Below are 23922 nucleotides of genomic sequence, written 5' to 3'. Positions count from 1 at the left end.
ACTTAGTGTGAGTGATCTTTTAAATCAATTTAAATTAAAATTAAAAGAATTTTAATTTTCATTTTGAAATAATTTCAAATCTATAAAGAGTTGCAAAACTAGACAGAGTCCCCCGAATTCTTCACCCAGAGTCCCCAAAGTTCACATTTTATTGATCACAGTACAATTACCAAAACCAGGAAGTGAACATCAATACAATACTGTTATCTAACCTATAAATCCTGTTCAAATTTTTGCTTTTTTTTTTGTTTTTTGTTTTTTTTTTGCGGTACGCGGGCCTCTCACTGTTGTGGCCTCTCCCGTTGCGGAGCACAGGCTCCGGATGCGCAGGCTCAGCGGCCATGGCTCACGGGCCCAGCCGCTCCGCGGCATATGGGATCCTCCCGGACCGGGGCACGAACCCGTATCCCCTGCATCGGCAGGCGGACTCTCAACCACTGCGCCACCAGGGAGGCCCAATCCTGTTCAAATTTTGCCAATTATCTTTTCTTTTGTTTCCCGGTCCAAGATCCAGGGCAGAGGCAGAGTCCATATAGTCTCCTTTAATTTGGGACGGTTCCTCAGTCTTTCTTTAACTTTCGTGAGTTAGACCAGTATTAAACTGGTATTAGGCCTCCTTTATACTTAGATTATTGAGGACCCCAAAAAGCTTTTGTTTATTTGGGTTATGTTTATTGATATTTACTGTATTAGCAATCAAAACAGATTTTAAAGAATAATTAATTTAAAAATAACCCATTACATGTTAATGTAAATAACACGTCATTTTCTAAAATAATATTTAATAAGAGTAGGATTATTTTACATTTTTGCCAATCTCTTTAATGTCTAACTTCATACAGGACAGCTAGATTCTTATATCCCATTAGCCCTAAGAGCCATGAGAACGTCTTGTTATCCTCATGAGAGGGTGAAAGTGAAAAAGGCAAAAAATGTCTCAATATTATCATAAGGGTTATGATAATAACCCTGTTGTTTTCTCTTCTTGAGGTGGTTTTGTCTAGTTTTGTTATCAGTAATGCTGGCTTCATAGGATGATTAGGAAGTATTCCCTCCTCTTCAATTTTTCGGAAAAGTTTAAGAAAGATTGGTATTAGTTCTTCTTCAAATGTTTGGTAGAATTGCCCAGTGAAACAAATCAAGTCAGGGCTTTTACTTGTCAGGAGATTTTTGATTACTGATTCAATCTCCTTACTCTTTACAGGTCTATTTTCCTATTTCCTCTTTTTAAAAAATTTATTTATTTATTTATTTATTTATTTATGGCTGTGTTGGGTCTTTGTTGCTGCACGTGCGCGGGCTTTCTGTAGTTGTGGCGAGCGGGGGCTACTCTTCGTTGTGGTGTGTGGGCTTCTCATTGCGGTGGTTTCTCTTGTTGCGGAGCACGGGCTCTAGGCACGCGGGCTTCAGTAGTTGTGGCTCGTGGGCTCTAGAGCGCAGGCTCAGTAGTTGTGGTGCATGGGCTTAGTTGCTCTACGGCATGTGGGATCTTCCTGGACCAGGGCTCGAACCCGTGTCCCCTGCATTGGTAGGCGGATTCTTAGCCACTGCACCACCAGGGAAGTCCCTTTTTATTTCTTCTTGATTTAGTCTTGGTAGATTTTGTGTTTCTAGGAATTTGTGAGCTAATATATGGTCTGTCCTGGAAGATGTCCCATGTGAACTTGAGAAGAATGTGTATGCAGTTGCTTTCAAATGTCCTAGTCTTTAGGGTCTTGCTCCCCATAGTGGGGAAAGGAGGTGGGGGAGAAGGATTGGGAGGACAGGATACCAGTCCTTTAAATAAATCCCTTGGAAGTCACTTAGCTGGAGAGGGAGGGCCTTGCAACTACAGGGGCGTGGGGGGGTGGGGAGGTAAGGTGCAACAAAAATGGGCACCTGTCTCTTTGCATCTTTGTGATCAGAAGCAATAATCAGTGATCAGGGCATAGATCTGTGATACTTGGAAGACAGGGTCTTTTTTTTGCCCACCCTAGCTCCGACAAGCTGTGTCCAAGCTGTTGTAGGAACCTTGCTTAGCTCACGTCCATGTTGCTGGAGGAAGCTGTGTAGCTGCTACAGTGCTAAGAGTTGAAATTAAATGCAACTTATTGTCCAAGCCTTCCCCACTGGAAGATCCAAGCCTTCCCCACTGGAAGATCCAAGCCTTAAATAGACTCCATAGTTCCAAAATACATCAGATAGAGTCTGCCAGTGCATTTGCTGTCTAGCAGTTATCAACTACTCACTGGACAGTCTCACTTTGACCATATTTCTCACTTTAATGAAATACTGTGTCTTAGTATTTCTTAGTATTTTGTATTCTCATGTTTGCGTGTTCATTCATTCACAGAACAGTTTAAGCTAAGGCACTATAACTACCTGTTCTTTGTAGTCACTGTAAGGTCCTCTTGCTTTGGCCATATTTACTGAATAAACTCAAGGAAGTGTGATGAAACTATATTTGTGACTGAAGAGATTACATTTTTCAAAGTAGTAAATGTCTATTGAATTTTCTTGATTATATCTTTCTCATTTCTGTCTCAGGAGAAAGATTTGTTTTGAGTGTGAATGACTGGGCTGGGAAAAGATGTTGCTAAATCACAAATCCCCTTAGGAGGTAGCTGGAAAAATGTTGTCCCTTATAAAATAGAAGCATGAGAAGAAATAATGACTTCAGGAATAGAACTGTTGAATAAATTTGCAGTGTAGCAAAGCATAAAGTATGTGTTACCATTGAAACGATCTCAGGTGACCTACAGTGAAGGAGAAAGAGCATAAGTTAGAGACTTTTAAAATCTGAAAAACATGACTAAGTTTCATTTCTAAATTTTGTGTTCATCCATTTACTCTAGAGAGATTTACGACTGGCTCTGTGTCAGTTGAGCAAAATTTGACATTCTGAAGGCATATTGAAATGTAACATATGTTATATGTTTATTATGAGTGTTTTTTCCTTTTTCTTTTGAATGACATATTGTGACTGCTTGATGATGTAAGAAATTTGAAATCAGGATTTTTTAAAAATTGAAATATAGTTGATTTACAGTGTTGTGTTAGTTTCAGGTATACAGCAAAGTGATTCAGTTATACACACATACAAACACACACACACATATATCTCTTCTTTTTCAGATTCTTTTCCATTTTAGGTTATTACAAGATATTGAACATAGCTCCCTGTGCTATACAGTAGGCCTTGTTTATCTGTTTTATATATAGTAGTATGTATCTGTTAAGCCCAAAGTCCCAGTTTATCCCTACCCCCTTTCCACTTTGGCAAGTGTAAGTTTGTTTTCTCTGTCTGTGAGTCTGTTTCTGTCTTGTAAATAAGTTTATTTCATTCTTTTTTATGGCTGAGTAGTAGTCCATTGTATACATAATACCACATCTTCTTCATCCATTCATCTGTTGATGGACACTTAGGTTGCTTCCATGTCTTGGCTATTGTAACTAGTGCTGCTATGAATATTGGGGTGCATGTATCTTTTTAATTAGAGTTTTCTCCAGATATATGCCCAAGAGTGGGATTGCTGGATTGTATGGCAATTCTGTTGTTAGTTTTTTAGGGAACCTCCATACTGTTTTCCATAGTGGCTGCACCAGCTTACATTGGGAAAGTCCTTATTTCCTCTTCATTTATGAAGGATATTTTCACTGGATATAGAATACTGGTTCGGCAGTTTTTTCCTACATTTTAAAGTTGCTACTCCACTATCATCTTGCTTGCACAGTTTCTGACAAGAAGCTTATTATAATCCTTATCCTGTTCTTCTGTATATAATATGTTTTCCCCTCTCTGGCTGCCTTCAGGATTTTCTCTTTGCCTTTCAGCGATTTGAATATGATATGCTTACTTTTTTTGTTTTTGTTTTTTTGTTATTTATCCTGTTTGATGTTTTTGGACCTTTTTAAGTCTGTAGTTTGGTGTCTTGTTACTAATTTTGGTAAGTTCTTAGCCATTCAAGTATTTCTTCTGCTCTGTTCTTTCTTCTCCAGGCATTCTGAGTGTTACACTGTTTGATATTTTCCCACAGTTCTTGGATGTTTTTTTCTGTTTTATTTTCCTATTCTTGTTCTTCTTTACATTTCAGTTTGAGCAATTTTTATTAGCCAATCTTCAAGTTCACTGATTCTTTTTTTAGCTGCTTCAAATCTACTAATAAGCTTGTCAGAAGCATTTGTTATTTATTACCATGTTTTTTCCACTTGATTTTTTCTTATGATTTCCATGTCTCTGTGAAATTACCTATCTGATCTTGCATGTTGTCTACCTTTTCCGTTAGAGTCTTCACCATATTAATCATGTTTTAAATTCCCTGATAATTCTAAAATCTATATCATGTCTGAATCTAGTTCTGATAATTGCTTTGTTTCCTCAAACTGTGTTTTTACTACTGCCTTTGGCATGCTTCATATTTTCTTGTTGAAACGTGACCATTTTGTATAGAACAGGAAGTACTGAGGTAAATATCTGATATGCTTGGAGAACACTGTAAGTAAGTTTCCTTCTGCTAGTCCTTTAGGGTGGAATTTGAATTAATCTGTTAGGGGTTGAGCTATGTTTAAACATTATTATTGCTATGGTTACCAGAGTTGACATTTGTTGTTGCCATGGAAACCGGAGACTTCAGATTTCCCTAGTGTCTCTTATCTCCCTGCTTGGCTTTGGGTTTTCCCTTTGTGCTGTTTCACACAGTGAGTTCGTCTTTTGCAGCTATATTCCATTGTTATTTTTACTCAAAGCTTATTAGCCTGGTAGTGGAGGGTGGGGGGAGTTCTCTGGTGGTTTGTTAAACCTCAGATTTTGGCAGGCACTAGAACCTGGATCTTGGAGCTGTGGCCTTCATAAAACTTTCTACTTCTAGGAGTGGAGTTGTTCCCCTTCTTTGTTTTTCCCCAACTGCTGCGTCTGGGTTAGGTTTTCTAACACCACCACCCCCTTTTTTTAAGGCAAAGTTTTTTTTTAAAATAGATTTTAACCAATAATGGTTTATTCTTTATTTGAATTTTCTATTTAAAGCAGCCTTCTCTGCCCCTGTATTTTATTTTATTTTATTTTTTTGGCCATACCACAGGATCTTAGTTCCCCAACCAGGGATCCATCTCATGCCCCCTGCAGTGGAAGTGTGGAGTCTTAACCACTGGACCGCGAGGGAAGTTCCTAAGTTAAAGTTTTTAAAGCCCTTTCCCCCTGTATTAAGATTGTTACTTTAGAGAAATAGTGAAGATTGGGTGTAGTCTCCTTTTCTTTCTTCCAGCTATAGTGAGATTCTACCAGTGTTCTCAGGGTACAGGCCTTGGTGATTTTTTTTTTTTCTTGCAGATTAAATCTTTCATTCCATAGGGAGATAGGGGAAATAGATCTGGGCTGATTGGCATTGGCTGCCAAGTTCCACAGGGGTGGGGGCAGGGATGAGGAACTTTCTTTGCATTCTCTCAGATACCCCCCACCCCCCGCATTAGAGAGCCTTTTGGGGTTTCTGGAGGAAAAGCCTGTAATACGGCGGAAACTCTCCTATGATTGCAGCCCCCAGACTTTACACTCTGATGCTAGCCCACATTCAGTCTTCAGCAATTTGTCATAATTTGTGGTTTAATCTTCCTGACTGCAGTGGGATTCTTTCATGCTCTTGGGGCTATATTTCCTTTGGTTAGAGAGAAAGGTTTCTCTCTTTTAGGGTTTTAGGTGCTTGTCCAGCCTCTGTATTGCTCCATCCCATCTGTATTGCTGACAGGTTGGGTCAGGAGACAGTGTGGGTGGTGGGGAGAATGTGGTTTCATCTACTCTTTCTAAACCTTAGGAATCCACATTGTGGTCAGAGAATAACTTGTGAAACTTGCCTTAGTGCTCAGCATATAGATCAATTTTTGTAAGTGATCTCTTTGTGCTTGATAGAGTATTTATTCTGCAGTTACTGGGTGCTGTGTTATATAAATATCTGTTTAGTTCCAGTTTGTTAACCATGCTATTCAAATCTATATTTATCTCTTTATTTCCTCCTATTTAGGTCATTTATTCTATCAATTACTGAGAGAAATGTTAAAAATTTCCCCATTATGATTACAGATATATTTCACTTCTCCTTGTAGTTCTGCTAAGTTGTGCTTTATGTATTTGGAGGCTATGTTATTGCATGCATACAAATTTTAAATTATGTCTTCCTGATGAATTCTACATTTAATCCTATGAATTACTCCTCTGTTAATGCTTTTTGCATTATAATCTACTTTGAGTACTATTAATAAAGCTAGAGCAGCTTTTGTTTAGTTTATGTTTGTGTGACCTTTTCCATACGTTTTATTTTAATTGTTCTCTATATTTTTGGTGTGATTCTTTTTTTTTTTTTTTTTTTTTTTTTTTTGCGGTATGCGGGCCTCTCACTGTTGTGGCCTCCCCCGTTGCGGAGCACAGGCTCCGGACGCGCAGGCTCCGCGGCCATGGCTCACGGGCCCAGCCGCTCCGCGGCATATGGGATCCTCCCAGACCGGGGCACGAACCCGTATCCCCTGCATCGGCAGGCGGACTCTCAACCACTTGCGCCACCAGGGAGGCCCTGGTGTGATTCTTTTAGACACCATAAGATTGAAATTTTTTTTTTTTTTTGGCCATGCTGCGCAGCTTGTGGGATCTTAGTTCCTAGACCAGGGATTGAACCCAGACCACTGCAGTGAAAACGCCGAGTCCTAACCACTGGACCACCTGGGAATTCCCTGTTTTTTATTTAGTATGATGATTTTTTTCTTTTGGTCCACTTACATTTAATGTAATTACTGGAATATTTGGGTTTACATTTGACATCTTATATTTTGCTTTTTATATGTTCTACTTATCTGTGATCTTGCTTTCCCGCCTTTTTACATTTATTTGGGTATTTTAATTCTACTTTTCCTTTCTATTAGCCTAGTAGTTATATACTCTTCTACTATTTTTAAATGTTTACCCTAGAGATTAAAACATGTATTTACTTTCTTTTTTTCAAATATGTAAGTTTATTTTTTCTCAACATAATAATAATCATAAAGTTCAAAATTCAAAAGGTAGAAAAACTTTAAAGATGGAAAGTCCTCCATTCACATCTGCCCACCAGCCACTTAGTTCTCCAGATGACTCAGAAGTGGGTATCCACCAGTACAGGCATCTGGCCTCTTCACTAGCCCCCTAACATATACTGTATTTACTGATCTGTGCTGTGTTTACTGCTCTCTAGCTGGGAATCTTGGCCTATATCTTCCTGCTTATTCATCCATCTTCTCATCCTTCATTAAAGCTTCTTTCTCCTTCTTGAAGCTTTTCTGAACAAATCTAATCTAACTGATCTTCTGCTTCTGATGGTAATCACAGTTTTCCTCCCACAATTTAGCACTTAATTATGTTGTTTTGTGCTGTTTTCCTGAAGTTGCAAGTATGTAAATCTTACTTTCCATCCTAGATTGTGAGTTCCTTGAGGGTAAGATAGGATACGTTATTTGGTCTGTATAATGCTGAGCACAAAGCAGATGCCCCCCAAATATGTGCCTAAGTAAATTACTTCTCTGGTAATGGCTGTCAGAAACTTGTTTTCCAGGAAATTTTCAATTTTGGTGCATCTTGAGCCTCAATTGTTCAGGATAGATATAGCTTTTAAGACTTGCTTTTAAATATAAAATTGCAGGTAGACAATTGGAAGCTACTTGAAAAATATTTGCTTATAAAATTATGCTGATTTTCATGTATGTACTTGTTTTGCATTTCATGTTACTTTAAGAGCAGAATTAATGGAATATCCATTCCTAATTCAATATCATAGTGTAAAAATATTCATTGCTATTTATAAAACATGCCACTTTCTTTTTTAAGTATTGACAAGTTTCTTTTTTTCCCAAGGTATTTTTCCTTGATTACAGTTTTTTATTATACCTTTGCAAAATTAGAAAATACTAAAAAATACTAGAAAAAATTACCTTACTCCCACTAGTGAGAGATAAATGTTAACATTTTGTTATGTGTATACTTAGTTTTTTTCTTTGTTTATATAGATGTTTCCCTTTTGTAAGTTTCTCACTTTGTAATTCTTAATGTTTGCTTTCAGCTTTTCCTAAAAGGATTCCAGAACACCTTAGAAGTGCTTGAGGAAGAGTGATAAAGGCAAGTATCCAACTCTTTATCATCAGTGAAATAAGTTGGTTCATAGCCAAACCAGAAAGCTTTGGTCACCATATCTATCACAAAAACTAAAAAGTTGGGAAGAAAAACTTAAAGGAAAAAAAGAAAGATAATTCATATATAATTTGGAATTTTTTTGCAAAACCGTTGTAGAAAAATTCTTAAAAATTCTGAAAATTTAACAAAGTTATCTGAAATACCTGGTTTGTTGGTGGCTACCAGTTTTCTTCCTCTTTTTTCCCCACTTTTCACCCCTTCCCCCTGCCCCCTTTCTCCCATGTCCTTTTGTTCCCTTTGCTCTTTACCCATTTCTTCTGGCTTACTAAAAGAACTTTACTTTTCAGAGAAGCTGAATGAATAAAAGAGAAGCTAACATTTCCTTCTTACGAAAGCACACTTAGCTTTACTGTTGTACTTGTTTGTGTTAAACCAGAGACCTCAATATGGTTATTTGGGAAATTTTATAAACTGAGCAACAGTTATTATTGATTTGAATTTTACTACTGTCTTACAGAAGAAAATAGGGGAGTTCTAAAAAACTTTCACATTATTGAATTCCTTTAGTGCTTGTTTTTCTTACTGTCACAAGTTTTATATAATTAATTATTATAGCATTACTGTCTTCGGTATTTTGGGCATAGCATTTGACCTTCCTTAATATTTATCACAAATTGAAAGGTGGCCTTAAAGATTTTTTCTTGGCCTACAGAAAGTTTTGCCAAGTTTCACAGTATTTGACAAGAAATATTTCTTTCTTTCCTTCTTTTTCTTTTTCTTTTTTCTTTTTGGACAAGAGATATTTCTTGTTTGTGTTGATATCACAGCAATAATGCAGATGATAGGTACAAGTACCAGATTACATTTTATAGTCAGTGCAACAGGTTGTTTCTCAAAATTCTTATCTAACAACTTGATGTTTAAAGCTCAATTTAGGTTTCTTTAGTGTTCCATGTTAGGTAAGCTTCTGTTAGTATCATTAATATACGTTTTGCCTTTAGAAATCCCAGAATTTATTACACTTCTACTAGGTAATCTTTACAGCTATGTTGATATCCTGTGCAAGCTTTGGCTTGGAAATTAACACTTTATTTCTAGATTTTCCTAGGAATGCTGGCATTTCCTTGTAATTGATCATTTCAAATTATTTGAAAATAAATAATGTAGACATGCTAGTGAAATCTCAAATGAAGTTACTGACATTTAAAATGTACCAGATTCTCCATTTTTTTAAAAGAAGCAGGTGACCACCTGATTAGTTTATAATACTGCCTAATGAAACTGATTTGCTGAGTAATAAATTCCTGATATGTTTATATATGAGACAAGTGGGTCATTTGGTTTTCCAGCTAACCTTGACACCATTCCTCTCTTCATGGTATCTTTTATTCTCATGGGAGAAACTTATTTTACATATTTACTTTCAAAATCAACCCCCCAAAAATCAGTTGTATTATTTAGCTAATGCAATATAAATAAGAAAAAAGTAAATTACTTCCTCATTATCAGCCTGCTGCTTTCACAGTGCAAGAAGAGATTACTTGATATACACTGTTACTGGATTATCTTGGTTACATAGCCCTTTTTCTCTGAGAAGCTTAATGCTTTGAAGAGTGAAAATAATTCAATAACTATTAATCTGTGCTACAAACTCTTGAGAGAAGATGAGGATAATTAAATACATACACTATTGGCAACATTTTTCCCCACAAGGAGCCCCAGAAAACTCCAGTACAAGCCAAGACAGTTGTTAATCTAGTAAGGATTAAGGGCCTCTTTCTTGGCTCTTGAAAAGGGAAAAGGAAAAATAAAGCAATACACAGTCAGGAAAAGAGTAGGAGGCCCCAGTGGTGTGGCAGGATTTCGGTGTGGCCACAAAGAATTTGAGTGAAAGGCAGTGAAATTTCCCATTCTCATGGCTCCTACTCATTTGCTTAGTTTGGGAGCAAAGAATTTTGTGGTATTTAGACAGTAGGAAGGTACTGGTGAGAGACAAACATCTTTAACCCTGTCAACACAGTTTACTCTCCTGAGTCATGAAGAGGTTAGCAGATGGGAAAATAGGCATGAAAGAATATGGTCAGCAGAGCCACAATGACAGTGTCCATATACATGATGAGAAGGTCTTCTGAGAGTAGTTACCAGGAAGAAAGGTCTAGTGGGTTTGCATTCCTCTCCCTTTGAACTCTAGTAGCCTGGAGGTCATAGTGAACTCTTAAATCCAGCTAATTTATGCCTTTTAGATTGCTACTTGGTGGCCAGGGGTCTGCATATCCCCAGAACATGACTGCCTTAGGTGCTTCACTAGTAGTGACTTAGACTGTTCAAAGTACTTGGTATAGTGTAGGGAGTTCTAAAGCTGTTTGAATGAAAGTCTGAGGTAAAATATGGAAATAAAGACCTTCCTACACCATATTTTGCCCTCCCTAGCTGGTTCTGTACATTAATACAATTTTGTTTTATATATTTGCAGAAACTCAATTAAAAAAAACACACACTTTCTATTATGAAAAATCTCATCCTTACCATCCCCCCCTTTTTTTGGCATGTGATTTCTGTAACCATGGCAATTGTGCTGACCTTGCATCTCTTAGTTTCAACTTCCTTTTAATTTCCTGCATTTAATATTGGTATGTGGTTGCTATTTGACCTTTCTTTTTCTCTACTTTCAGTCATACCCAGTTACTGTGTCACTTCTTTGTTTTTGAATTTTTGTGAATACAGTTGTCCCTTGGTATCCTTGGAGGATTGGTTCCAGGACCCCTGCAAATACAGATATCCTCAGATGCTCAAGTCCTTTATATAAAATGGCATAGTATTTGCATATAACTATGCACATCCTCCCATATACTTTAAATCATCTTTAGAGTATTTATGATACCTAATACTATGTAAATGCTATGAAAATAGTTATAGATGCAATGTAAATGCTATGTAAATAGTTGCTGGGCACATGGCAAATTCAGGTTCTGCTTTTTGGAACATTCTGGAACTCCCCCACCCCCAATATTTTCCATCTGAGGTTGGTTAAATCTGCAGATGTGGAACCTGTGGATATGGAGGACTGACTGTGTATGGGAAGCCTCTGTCAGAGTTGACACTGTTCAAAGAAAGGCATTTCTTTGAGTATCTTATCTTGATAGCTTGTACTGAGCAAAGCTTTAGTCTCTCTGAAGACAGATTCTCTTTGGATCATTCACTCATATGGTGCCAAAAGGTCATTTGGGCTTCAGCAGAGAATTCAACTTACAAGATTTTAATTTACATTTTCTTCTCAAAAGAGCAAACCTATCACTTCTAGTTACCAGTGACCTTGATGAGTATGAAAGTTAACCAGAAATTCCTCTTTTCCATTAAAATCCACATACAGTTAGGTTGGGATATTCACTTCTCACTATTATTCTTTGAATTTACTCCACTGAGCTTCAGCGTACAGATAACTAACTGTGGTTTTGAATGAGAGGAATAATTTAAATTGCCTCAGCAAGACTGTATATATTGAATGCTCTGTGCTCTGTTCTCTCTTATTCCCCAAGTAATGGCTATTCTCTCAAATATTGTGGTTTCCATTCCAAGATGACTCCTCTATTATTCAGTTCTTCTTCATATTGAAACTTGTAGGGATTTTTTTAAACGTTGCTCTTTTCATTTCCTATGTACTTGTTTCTGAGCTTTTTCTCCTATTCTAGAAAATAATCATTACCCACTATCTGGAAAACTATCTTTTAATCTTCTGATTAAAGATTGCTTAATGATAATGCCTAGTTGTTTGGCTAGTGGCATGTTTTTCTTTGTTTTAACCCTGGAGTTTCTGCATGGATTTATAATATGAGGTTCTTTTTTTTTTCTTTTCTTTTTTAACATTAGATAGGCATGAAGCCTTCGTCTCAAAGCTGCATGTGTAGTTACTGTTGAAGCAATGCCTACCTAATTTGACAGTCTTGGTGTGTTTAAAATTTTTTGAGTTTGCAAATAATCGTATTAAGTCTACTGATGGAGCCTTCGGGCAGTGAACAGTTATTTGAGGACCCTGATCCTGGAGGCAAATCCCAAGATGCAGAGGCCAGAAAGCAGACAGAATCAGAACAAAAGTTGTCTAAAATGACCCACAATGCTTTGGAGAACATTAATGTGATTGGCCAAGGCTTGAAGCATCTCTTCCAGCACCAGCGCAGGAGGTCATCAGTGTCTCCACATGATGTGCAACAAATTCAGGCAGATCCAGAACCCGAAATGGATCTGGAAAGCCAGAACGCATGTGCTGAGATTGATGGTGTCCCCACCCACCCCACAGCTTTGAATCGTGTCCTGCAGCAGATCCGAGTGCCACCCAAGATGAAGAGAGGGACGAGCTTGCATAGTAGGCGGGGCAAGCCAGAGGCCCCAAAGGGAAGTCCCCAAATCAACAGGAAGTCTGGCCAGGAGATGGCAACTCTTATGCAGTCCGGCCGACCCAGATCTTCATCCACTACTGATGCTCCTACCAGCTCCACTGTGATGGAAATAGCTTGTGCTGCTGCTGCTGCTGCTGCTGCGTGTCTGCCAGGGGATGAGGCATCTGCAGAACGGGTAAGTCTGTTAGATTACCTGTTAACTTATTGTTCTTTGTATCTAGGACTCTGCAGACTTTGCTTTGGTGACTAAAAAGAGGTATCTGGGCTTCCCTGGTGGCTCAGTGGTTGAGAGTCCGCCTGCCGATGCAGGGGACATGGGTTCATGCCCCGGTCCGGGAAGATCCCACATGCCGTGGAGCGGCCGGGCCCGTGAGCCATGGCCGCTGAGCCTGCGCGTCCGGAGCCTGTGCTCCGCAACGGGAGAGGCCACAACAGTGAGAGGCCCACGTACTGCAAAAAAAAAGAAAAAAAAAGAGGTATCTATCTCATCAAGTACCTCAAAGTTGTGGCAAAAGATGGTTTCCCTTTTCATTAAATAAGTGAGATGAATAATAATCGTTATAGCTAATAATGAATGCTTATAATTATATTCCTATTTGCTTCCTAACATATTGCTATATTTTATTTTATCCTTTTGTTAAAACCTTCAGTATACTTCATGTGCTCTTCAAGTATTATATTAAAAGGCTCAGATTTATGGTAGAGAAATAAAGATGCTTTGTTTTTTCTTGTTGCTTTAGTTTTGCACATGAACTGGCTTTCTTATATTAGTGAAGATAATGAATAGAGTTCTGGAATCTGGGTTTGTGCTTAGCATGGAAATATACTAAATTGCTTATAATTTCATTACACACTGTACCACGTTATCAGCATTCAGTATACGTTTTGCTTTCTACAGTAGAACGTATGCATTCTTACCATTTACTTTTTTTTTAATTTTCGAATTTTATTTATTTTTTTATACAGCAGGTTCTTATTAGTCATCAATTTTATACACATCAGTGTATACATGTCAATCCCAATCGCCCAGTTCATCACACGACCATCCCCACCCCACCCCCACCCCGCAGCTTTCCCTGCTTGGTGTCCATACGTTTGTTCTCTACATCTGTGTCTCAACTTCTGCCCTGCAAACTGGTTCATCTGTACCATTTTTCTAGGTTCCACCTACATGCGTTAATATATGATCTTTGTTTTTCTCTTTTTGACTTACTTCACTCTGTATGACAGTCTCTAGATCCATCCATGTCTCAACAAATGAACCAATTTCATTCCTTTTTATGCCTGAGTAATATTCCATTGTATATATGTACCACATCTTCTTTATCCATTCGTCTGTCGATGGGCATTTAGGTTGCTTCCATGACCTGGCTATTGTAAATAGTGCTGCAGTGAACATTGGGGTGCATGTGTCTTTTTGAATTATGGTTTTCTCTGGGTATATGCCCAGTAGTGGGATTGCTGGATCATATGGTAATTCTATTTTTAGTTTTTTAAGGAACCTCCATACTGTTTTCCATAGTGGCTGTATCAATTTACATTCCCACCAACAGTGCAAGAGGGTTCCCTTTTCTCCACACCCTCTCCAGCATTTGTTGTTTGTAGATTTTCTGATGATGCCCATTCTAACTGGTGTGAAGTGATACCTCATTGTAGTTTTGATTTGCATTTCTCTAATGATTAGTGATGTTGAGCAGCTTTTCATTTGCTTCTTGGCCATCTGTATGTCTTCTTTGGAGAAATGTCTATTGAGGTCTTTTGCCCATTTTTGGATTGGGTTGTTTGTTTTTTTAATATTGAGTTGCATGAGCTGTTTATATATTTTGCAAATTAGTCCTTTGTCTGTTGATTTGTTTGCAAATATTTTCTCCCATTCCGAGGGTTGTCTTTTTGTTTTGGGTATGGTTTCCTTTGCTGTGCAAAAGCTTTGAAGTTTCATTAGGTCCCATTTGTTTATTTTTGTTTTTATTTCCATTACTCTAGGAGGTGGATCAAAAAAGATCTTGCTGTGATTTATGTCAAAGAGTGTTCTTCCTATGTTTTCCTCTAAGAGTTTAATGGTGTCCGGTCTTACATTTAGGTCTCTAATCCATTTTGAGTTTATTTTTGTGTATGGTGTTAGGGCGTGTTCTAATTTCATTCTTTTACATGTAGCTGTCCAGTTTTCCCAGAACCACTGATTGAAGAAACTGTCTTTTCTCCATTTTATATCCTTGCCTCCTTTGTCATAGATTAGTTTACCATAGGTGTGTGGGTTTATCTCTGGACTTTCTATCTTGTTCCACTGATCTATGTTTCTGTTTTTGTGTCAGTACCATATTGTCTTGATTACTGTAGCTTTGTAGTATAGTCTTAAGTCAGGGAGTCTGATTCCTCCCACTCTGTTTTTTTTCCTCAAGACATCTTTGGCTATTCGGGGTCTTTTGTGTCTCCATACAAATTATAAGATTTTTTGTTCTAGTTCCATAAAAAATGCCATTGGTAATTTGATAGGGATTGCATTGAATCTGTAGATTGCTTTGGGTAGTATAGTCATTTTCACAATATTGATTCTTCCAATCCAAGAACATGGTATATCTCTCCATCTGTTGGTATCATCTTTAATTTCTTTCATCAGTGTCTTATAGTTTTCTGTCTAGAGGTCTTTTGTCTCCCTAGGTAGGTTTATTCCTAGGTATTTTATTCTTTTTGTTGCAATGGTAAATGGGAGTGTTTCCTTAATTTCTCTTTCAGATTTTTCATCATTAGTGTATAGGAATGCAGGAGATTTCTGTGCATTAATTTTGTATCCTGCAACTTTACCAAATTCATTGATTAGCTCTAGTAGTTTTCTGGTGGCATTTTTTGGATTCTCTATGTATAGTATCATGTCATTTGAAAAACAGTGTCAGTTTTACTTCTTCTTTTCCAATTTGTATTTCTTTTATTTATTTTTCTTCTCTGATTGCCATAGCTAGGACTTCCAAAACTATGTTGAATAATAGTGGTGAGAATGGGCATCCTTGTCTTGTTCCTGATCTTAGAGGAAATGCTTTCAGTTTTTCACCAATGAGAATGATATTTGTTGTGGCTTTGTCGTGTATGGCCTTTATTATGTTGAGGTAGGTTCCCTCTGTGCCCACTTTCTGGAGAGTTTTCATCATAAATGGGTGTTGAATATTGTCAAAAGCTTTTTCTGCATCTATTGAGATGACCATATGGTTTTTCTTTTTCAGTTTGTTATTATGGTGTATCACATTGATTGATTTGCTTATATTGAAGAATCCTTGCATCCCTGGGATAAATGCCACTTGGTCATGGTGTATGATCCTTTTAATGTGTTGTTGGATTCTGTTTGCTAGTATTTTGTTGAGGATTTTTGCATCTGTATTCATCAGTGATACTGGTCTGTAATTTTCTTTTTTTGTAGTATCTTTGTCTGGTTTTGGTATCAGGGTGATGGTGGCCTCATAGAATGAGTTTGGGAGTGTTCCTTCCTCTGCAATTTTTTGTAAGAGTTTGAAAAGGATGGGTGTTAGCTCTTCTCTAAATGTTTGTTAGAGTTCCCCTGTGAAGCCATCTGGTCCTGGACTTTTGTTTGTTGGAAGATATTTAAGCAGTTTCAATTTCATTACTTGTGATTGGTCTGTTCATGTTTTCTATTTCTTCCTGGTTCAGTCTTGGAATGTTTTGCCTTTCTAAGAATTTGTCCATTTCTTCCACGTTGTCCATTTTATTGGCATAGAGTTGCTTGTAGTAGTCTCTTAGGATGCTTTGTATTTCTGCTGTGTGTTGTAACTGCTCCTTTTTCATTTCTGGTTTTATTGATTTGAGTCCTCTCCCTCTTTTTCTTGATAAGTCTGACTAATGGTTTATCAATTTTGTTTACCTTCTCAAAGAACCAGCTTTTAGTTTTATTGATCTTTGCTATTGTTTTCTTTGTTTCTGTTTCATTTATTTCTGCTCTGATCTTTATGATTTCTTTCCTTCTGCTAACTTTGGGTTTTGTTTGTTCTTCTTTCTCTAGTTCCTTCCTTTCTCTAGTTCCTTTAGGTGTAAGGTTAGATTGTTTGAGATTTTTCTTGTTTCTTGAGGTAGGCTTGTATAGCTATAAACTTCCCTCTTAGAACTGCTTTTGCTACATCCCATAGGTTTTGAATCGTAGTGTCTTCATTGTCATTTGTCTCTAGGTATTTTTTGATTTCCTCTTTAATTTCTTCAGTGATCTCTTGGTAATTTAGTAATGTATTGTTTAGCCTCCATGTGTTTGTGTTTTTTACGTTTTTTCTCCTGTATTTCATTTCTAATCTCGTAGTGTTGTGGTCAGAAAAGATGCTTGATATGATTTCAGTTTTCTTAAATTTACTGAGGCTTGATTTGTGACCCAAGATGTGATCGATCCTGGAGAATGTTCCGTGCGCACTTGAGAAGAAAGTGTAATCTGCTGTTTTTGGATGGAATGTCCTATAAACATCAATTAAATCTATGTGGTCTGTTGTGTCATTTAAAGCTTCTGTTTCCTTATTTATTTTCATTTTGGATGATCTGTCCATTGGTGTAAGTGAGGTGTTAAAGTCCCCCACTGTTATTGTGTTACTGTTGATTTCCTCTTTATAGCTGTTAGCAGCTGCCTTGTGTATTGAGGTGCTCCTATGTTGGGTGTATATATATTTATAATTGTTATATCTTCTTCTTGGATTGATCCCCTGATCATTATGTAGTGTCCTTCCTTGTAACTTTTTTTTTTTTTTTTTTTTGCTGTATGCGGGCCTCTCACTGTTGTGGCCTCTCCCGCTGTGTAGCACAGGCTCTGGACGCGCAGGCTCAGCGGCCATGGCTCACAGGCCCAGCCGCTCCGCGGCATGTGGGATCCTCCCGGACCGCGTCACGAACCCGTGTCCCCTGCATCAGCAGGTGGACTCTCAACCACTGTGCCACCAGGAAGCCCAACATTCTTTATTTTAAAGTCTATTTTATCTGATATGAGTATTGCTACTCCAGCTTTCTTTTGATTTCCATTTGCATGGACTATCTTTTTCCATCCCCTCACTTTCAGTCTGTATGTGTCCCTAGGTCTAAGTGGGTCTCTTGTAGACAGCATATGTATGGGTCTTGTTTTTGTATCCGTTCAGCAAGCCTGTATCTTTTGGTTGGAGCATTTAATCCATTCACGTTTAAGGTAATTATTGATACATATGTTCCTATGACCATTTTCTTAATTGTTTTGGGTTTGTTTTTGTAGGTCCTTTTCTTCTCTTGTGTTTCCCACTTAGAGAAGTTCCTTTAGCATTTGTTATAGAGCTGGTTTGGTGGTGCTGAATTCTCTTAGCTTTTGCTTGTCTGTAAAGCTTTTGATTTCTCCATCGAATCTGAATGAGATCCTTGCTGGGTAGAGTAATCTTGGTTGTAGGTTCTTCCCTTTCATCACTTTAAGTATATCATGCCACTCCCTTCTGGCATGTAGAGTTTCTGCTGAGAAATCAGCTGTTAAGCATATGGGAGTTCCTGTATATGTTATTTTCATTTTTCCCTTGCTGCTTTCAGTAATTTTTCTTTGTCTTTAATTTTTGCCAATTAGATTACTCTGTGTCTCAGCGAGTTTCTCCTTGGGTTTATCCTGTATGGGACTTGCTGCGCTTCCTGGCCTTGGGTGGCTGTTTCCTTCCCATGTTAGGGAAGTTTTCGACTATAATCTCTTCAAATATTTTCTCTGGTCCTTTCTCTCTCTCTTCTCCTTCTGGGACCCCTATAATGTGAATGTTGTTGTGTTTAATGTTGTCCCAGAGGTCTCTTAGACTGTCTTCATTTCTTTTCATTCTTCTTTCTTTATTCTGTTCCGCAGCAATGAATTCCACCATTCTGTCTTCCAGATCACTTATCCGTTCTTCTGCCTCAGTTATTCTGCTTTTGATTCCTTCTAGTATAATTTTCATTTCCGTTATTGTATTATTCATCTCTGTTTCTTTGTTCTTTAATTCTTCTAGGTCTTTGTTAAACATTTCTTGTATCTTCTCGATCTTTGCCTCCATTCTTTTTCCGAGGTCCTGGATCATCTTCACTATCATTATTCTGAATTCTTTTTCTGGAAGGTTGCGTATCTCCACTTCATTTAGTTGTTTTCCTGGGGTTTTATCTTGTTCCTTCATTTGGTACATAGCCCTCTGCCTTTTCATCTTGTCTATCTTTCTGTGAATGTGGTTTTTGTTCCACAGGCTGCGGGATTGTAGTTCTTGCTTCTGCTGTCTGCCCTCTGGTGGATGAGGCTATCTAAGAGCCTTCTGTAAGTTTCCTGATGGGAGGGATTCTTATCATTTACTCGTAATGAACAGTTTTTTTTTGGTCTGCCTGGAAGGAGAACTAAGCATAACAAATTTAGGGGGAACTCCATTCATATAACTAACTTCATCTCTCAGTTATGGTTAGTTGAGGCACTAACCTCAAACTGTTTCAAACTAGGGTTTGAAAACTCAGATACATGTAGCCAGGTATGTAGTGACAATGAGTGAACTCAAGTGTTAGAGACTTGGACGGACTGAAGAAAGAGTATGTGCCCGGTCTAAAGGGACAGTGTCTTCTTAGCTTTAGCTGATTGTTGTAATTTAGGACTGTGAGCCTAGTATTGCCAAGGCTTCTGAATTTTCAAGAGAAACTAGAAAGTTAAATGAATAATCTCTTGATTTTTAACATACTGTGCAAGCCAAAACAGAACACATTTGTGGGTGAGGTCTGTCCCTTAGTGTCACCAACTTGCTATCTTTTGGCTTTACTTTTATGCATCCCTTAAGGCTTTTATGATAGTAAATCACTTTCATTCTGTGTCTCCTTCTGGCACCAGTAAGTTTATTTTACAGCATATTTAACCTAGAAATCTAAATATTGAGTCTAGGACCTTTAAACCTCTCCTATCTAAAGAAGACAGTAGGGGGCTTCCCTGGTGGTACAGTGGTTAAGAATCCTCCTGCCAGTGCAGGGGACACAGTTTCGAGCCCTGATCCGGGAAGATCCCACATGCTGCGGAGCAACTAAGCCCGTGTGCCATAACTACTGAGCCTGCGCTCTAGAGCCTGTGAGCCACAACTACTGAGCCCGTGTGCCACAACTACTGAAGCCCACGCACCTGGAGCCCGTGCTCCACAACAAAAGAAGCCACCACAATGAGAAGCCCGCGAGCCACAAAGACTGAGCTCGCATGCCGCAACTACTGAAGCCCACATGCTTAGAGCCGTGCTCCTCAGCAAGAGAGGCCACCGCAATGAGAAGCCCGTGCACCACAATGAAGAGTAGCCCCCACTCTCCACAGCTAGAGAAAGCCCGCACGCAGCAATGAAGACCCAACACAGCCAAAAATAAATAAATAAAATAAATTTAATAAATAAATAAAATAAAAAAGACACTAAAAAGAAACAAACAGATAGTGGACAGTAAATCACTTTAAGAAGTTAAACGTGTCAGAAAAACAAATCCACCAGAATAACAGAATCATCAGAATAATGATTCACTTCATTAAAATTAAAAGTATAAATGAGGAAAAGTAGCATATATTTATGCTATAATTCAAGTAAAAAGGACATTTGGTCGTCAATTATGCAATCTACTTGGCAATACAAACTAACAATGTAATTGTATAATTTGTCTTGATCTGTACCAGAGAACATTAAGAAATTTATTGGTAGTGATTCTAGGATTACAGACTTTTATGTTATGATGAAAAAGCATAAGTAAAGCATATTGTATGCATTTATATTGTTTTGAAAACTTCATAGAAACAAAGCCAAGGGAGAATCTTTTTTCATAAAAATTTTTTTTAATGTTTGTCAACGTTACTGACATATACTTCAATAAAACCCAGTAATTTTAAGTGTGCAGTTTGATTAGTTTTGAGAAATGAATAGTCATGTAACAGTAATCATGGTATAGAACATCTCCATCACCCCAGAATGATTTCTTATGCTTCTTCGCTGTAAGTCCTCTGTTCTCTAACCAACCCTTGGCCTCTGGCAACCACTGATTTGCTTTCTATCACTATTGTTTTGCCTTTTCTAGAATTTAATATAAATGGGATCATACAGTGCATAGTCTTTTGTGTTTGGCTTCTTTCACTTGGCATAATGCTTTGGAGTTTCAGCTATGTTCTTGCATCATTTTTATTGCTGAATAGTATTCCATTGTGTATCTATTTGTTTATCCATTCACCAGCTGATGGACATTTGGATCATTTCCATTTTCTGGCTATAATGAATTAAACTGCTATGAACTTTTGGATATAGGTCTTACAGTCAGTAAAAGTTTTTATTATCAAAAAAATTATTTAAAAAGATATGTACTTTGAATATTTTATTTTATTTTTATCTTTTAATTTAATTTAATTTTTTTTTGGCTGCACTGCATGGCTTGTGGGATCTTAGTTCCCTGACGAAGGATCAAACCCAGTCCCCGGCAATGGAAGCACCGAGTCCTAACCACTGGACTACCAGGGAATTCCCTTATTTTAAAATTTTTATTGAAATATATTTGAATATTTTATTTTAACTTAAAACTAAGGTTGTCTTACATTTTATTTTCCCTTTTAAATTGAACTATAGTTGACATACAACATTATATTCATTTCAGATGTACAGCATTGTGATTTGACATTCACATACGTTATGAATTGATCACCACAAGAAGTTAAGTAGCCATCTGACACCATACAAAGTTATTACAATGTTATTAACTATATTTCCTAGGCTGTACATTACATCCTCTTCACCCATTTTACCCACCTCCCCACCCTTCTCTCCTCTGGCAGCCACCAGTTTGTTTTCTCTATCTTTGCGACTCTGTCTTGTTTTTTAGGTTCCACATATAAGTGAACTCACATGGTATTTGTCTTTCTCTGACTTATTTCACTTAGCATAATAGCCTCTAGGTCCATCCATGTTGCTGCAAATGGCAGGGTTTCATTCTTTTTTATGGCTGAGTAATACACCATTGTGTATATATCTTCTTTATCCATTTATCTATCAGTGGACAGTTAGATTGCTTCCATATCTTGCCTATTGTAAATAATGCTGCAGTGAGCGTAGGGGTGCATATATCTTTTCAAATTAGTGTTTTCATTTTCTTTGAATAAATAACCTAGAATTGGAATTGCTGGATTGTATGGTAGTTCAATTTTTAATTTTTTTGAGGAACCCCCATACTGTTTTCCACAGTGGTTGCACCAATTTCCATTTCCACCAATAGTGCATGAAGGTTCCCCTTTCTCCACATCCTCGCCAACACTTGTTATTTGTTGTCCTTTTGATGATAGCCATTCTGAGAAGTGTGAGGTGATATCTCATTGTGGGGTTTTTTTTGGTTTTTTTTTTTTTGCGGTATGCGGGCCTCTCACTGTTGTGGCCTCTCCTGTTGCGGAGCACAGGCTCCGGACGCGCAGGCTCAGCGGCCATGGCTCACGGGCCCAGCTGCTCCACGGCATGTGGGATCTTCCCGGACCGGGGCACAGACCCGTGTCCCCTGCATCACCAGGCGGACTCTCAACCACTTCGCCACCAGGGAAGCCCTCATTGTGGTTTTGATTTGCATTTCCCTGATGATTAGTGATGTTGAGCATCTTTTCATGTATCTCTTGACCCATCGTATGTCTTCCTTGGAAAAATGTCTGTTCAGGTCCTCTGCCCATTTTTTTAATTGAATTGTTTGTTTCTTTGATATTGAGTTGTGTGAGTTCTTTATATATTTTGGGTATTAACCCCTTATTGGATATATCATTTGCAAATATATTTTTCCATTCAGTAGATTGTCTTTTCGTTTTGTTGATGATTTCCTTCAGTGTGCAAAAGCTTTTGAGTTTGCTGTGTACCATTTGTTTATTTTTGCTTTCATTGCCCTTGCCAGAGGAGACAGATCCAAAAAAAATACTGCTAAGACTGATGTCAAAGACCATAACATTTTAAAAACGTAAATCTACTATTGGACTTCTGTTCCTTTCTTGTACTCATTATATGGACTGTAATTTCTAGATTTAATTTTTATAAAGTGGAGTGATAACTTAATGACACTTGTGAAGCAGTTGGGGTCCGAATCCTAGGTTTTAATAATCTCTTGAAATGTCTTGCCCACCTTAAATTCATTTTTTTAAAAGCAGCTTACCTGTGTTGAGTCTTAAAGTGCTTTACTTAGTTTTCATAGAAACAACAGCCCTTTTTCTACTCATATCTGATTGGTTTATTTAGTATTTAGTTAAACTAATTATAATGAGTATAAGAAACTGATATGGGAGCAAGATATGTACGGAAGTACTAGCCATGAACATTGATTCTCATGAGGGCATAAAGTCCACACGTCTTTTGAAGAAAACAGAGAGTTTAAGAATAATGTGACAAGTTGGTTAAGTAGAGATTAGTCTGGAGAGCTTCTACTCTGCTGTATCTTAGTATGTGAGATTGATCGTTTCAAATTCTAAATACTGGCTCTCTATTTTTATATCTGTTTTTTTCTCTCGACTCAAAGTTCTGAGTATGAAAATGTTTCAGTACTGGTTATAAACATTTAAGTACACTGATATTTCTGTCCCATGGAGTTAATATCATTCTTATAGACTTGCACATGCATGTAACCATGTGCACACACAACCGGAAGACAAATGTTGAGTTGATTTTCAAGTGTATCCACTGTGTTTGAAAGCTACCTGCTTTTGCCTTAGCCATCTGCCACATAACCAGTCTAGTTGTTTTTGTTTTTTTTAAATTTTTATTTATTTATTTATTTATTTTTGGCTGTGTTGGGTCTTCGTTTTTGTGCGAGGGCTTTCTCCAGTTGCGGCAAGTGGGGGCCACTCTTCATTGCAGTGCGCGGGCCTCTCACTATCGTGGCCTCTCTTGTTGCGGAGCACAGGCTCCAGACACGCAGGCTCAGTAGTTGTGGCTCACGGGCCTAGTTGCTCCGTGGCTTGTGGGATCTTCCCAGACCAGGGCTCAAACCCGTGTCCCCTGCATTGGCAGGCAGATTCTCAACCACTGTGCCACCAGGGAAGCCCCCAGTCTAGTTTTTAAATTAGATTCTTGGCCTTTAAGCTCGATTACTTTAAAAAAAAATCAGATTTGGCAAGTATTTATTTGTTCCTAATATACCATGGCTTTGACCTAATGTTGGAAATGGGACCCGGTTGGAACAGTCATGACATGTTGAATACAGAGGTTCTGTACTCCCTTTCTTTTCAGGTTTACTAACGTCAATCTTTTTCTCACAGAAAAATCTTATTGACAAATTCACTCCACTACAGTACTTGTATATACTTGGTCAAATTACATTATTTAAAGGATCATCTTTAAATTCACAAAGGCAGATTGATATAGTCGTAAGCAGTTTTATCTATAAGTGCTTTGCGATTTGAAAGTTAAAAAGTTAATTTTTTTGAATTCGAAATATGCCCAGTGTAGAAAA

At 37.8% G+C, this 23922-nt stretch overlaps 1 protein-coding gene across 2 annotated transcripts in view; it reads left to right on the top strand.

The window, feature by feature from the left end:
- Positions 1-23922, top strand: part of TMCC1 (transmembrane and coiled-coil domain family 1) — a 221775-nt gene that overhangs the window by 46266 nt on the left and 151587 nt on the right. The window contains exons 2-3 of one of the 2 annotated variants that reach the window (XM_060109307.1): positions 8052-8107; positions 12417-12691. In XM_060109307.1, coding sequence (XP_059965290.1) covers positions 12458-12691 — 234 coding nt within the window. In that variant the 5' untranslated portion in view covers positions 8052-8107; positions 12417-12457. Of the gene's footprint in view, positions 1-8051; positions 8108-11993; positions 12692-23922 lie in introns of those variants that run through there. The other variant, XM_060109306.1, reaches the window with a different exon arrangement.

This window comes from Mesoplodon densirostris, chromosome 10 (assembly GCF_025265405.1).
Source record: "Mesoplodon densirostris isolate mMesDen1 chromosome 10, mMesDen1 primary haplotype, whole genome shotgun sequence".
Classification (NCBI taxonomy): Eukaryota; Metazoa; Chordata; class Mammalia; order Artiodactyla; family Ziphiidae; genus Mesoplodon; species Mesoplodon densirostris.
This window is presented reverse-complemented; position numbering and strand designations above follow the sequence as displayed.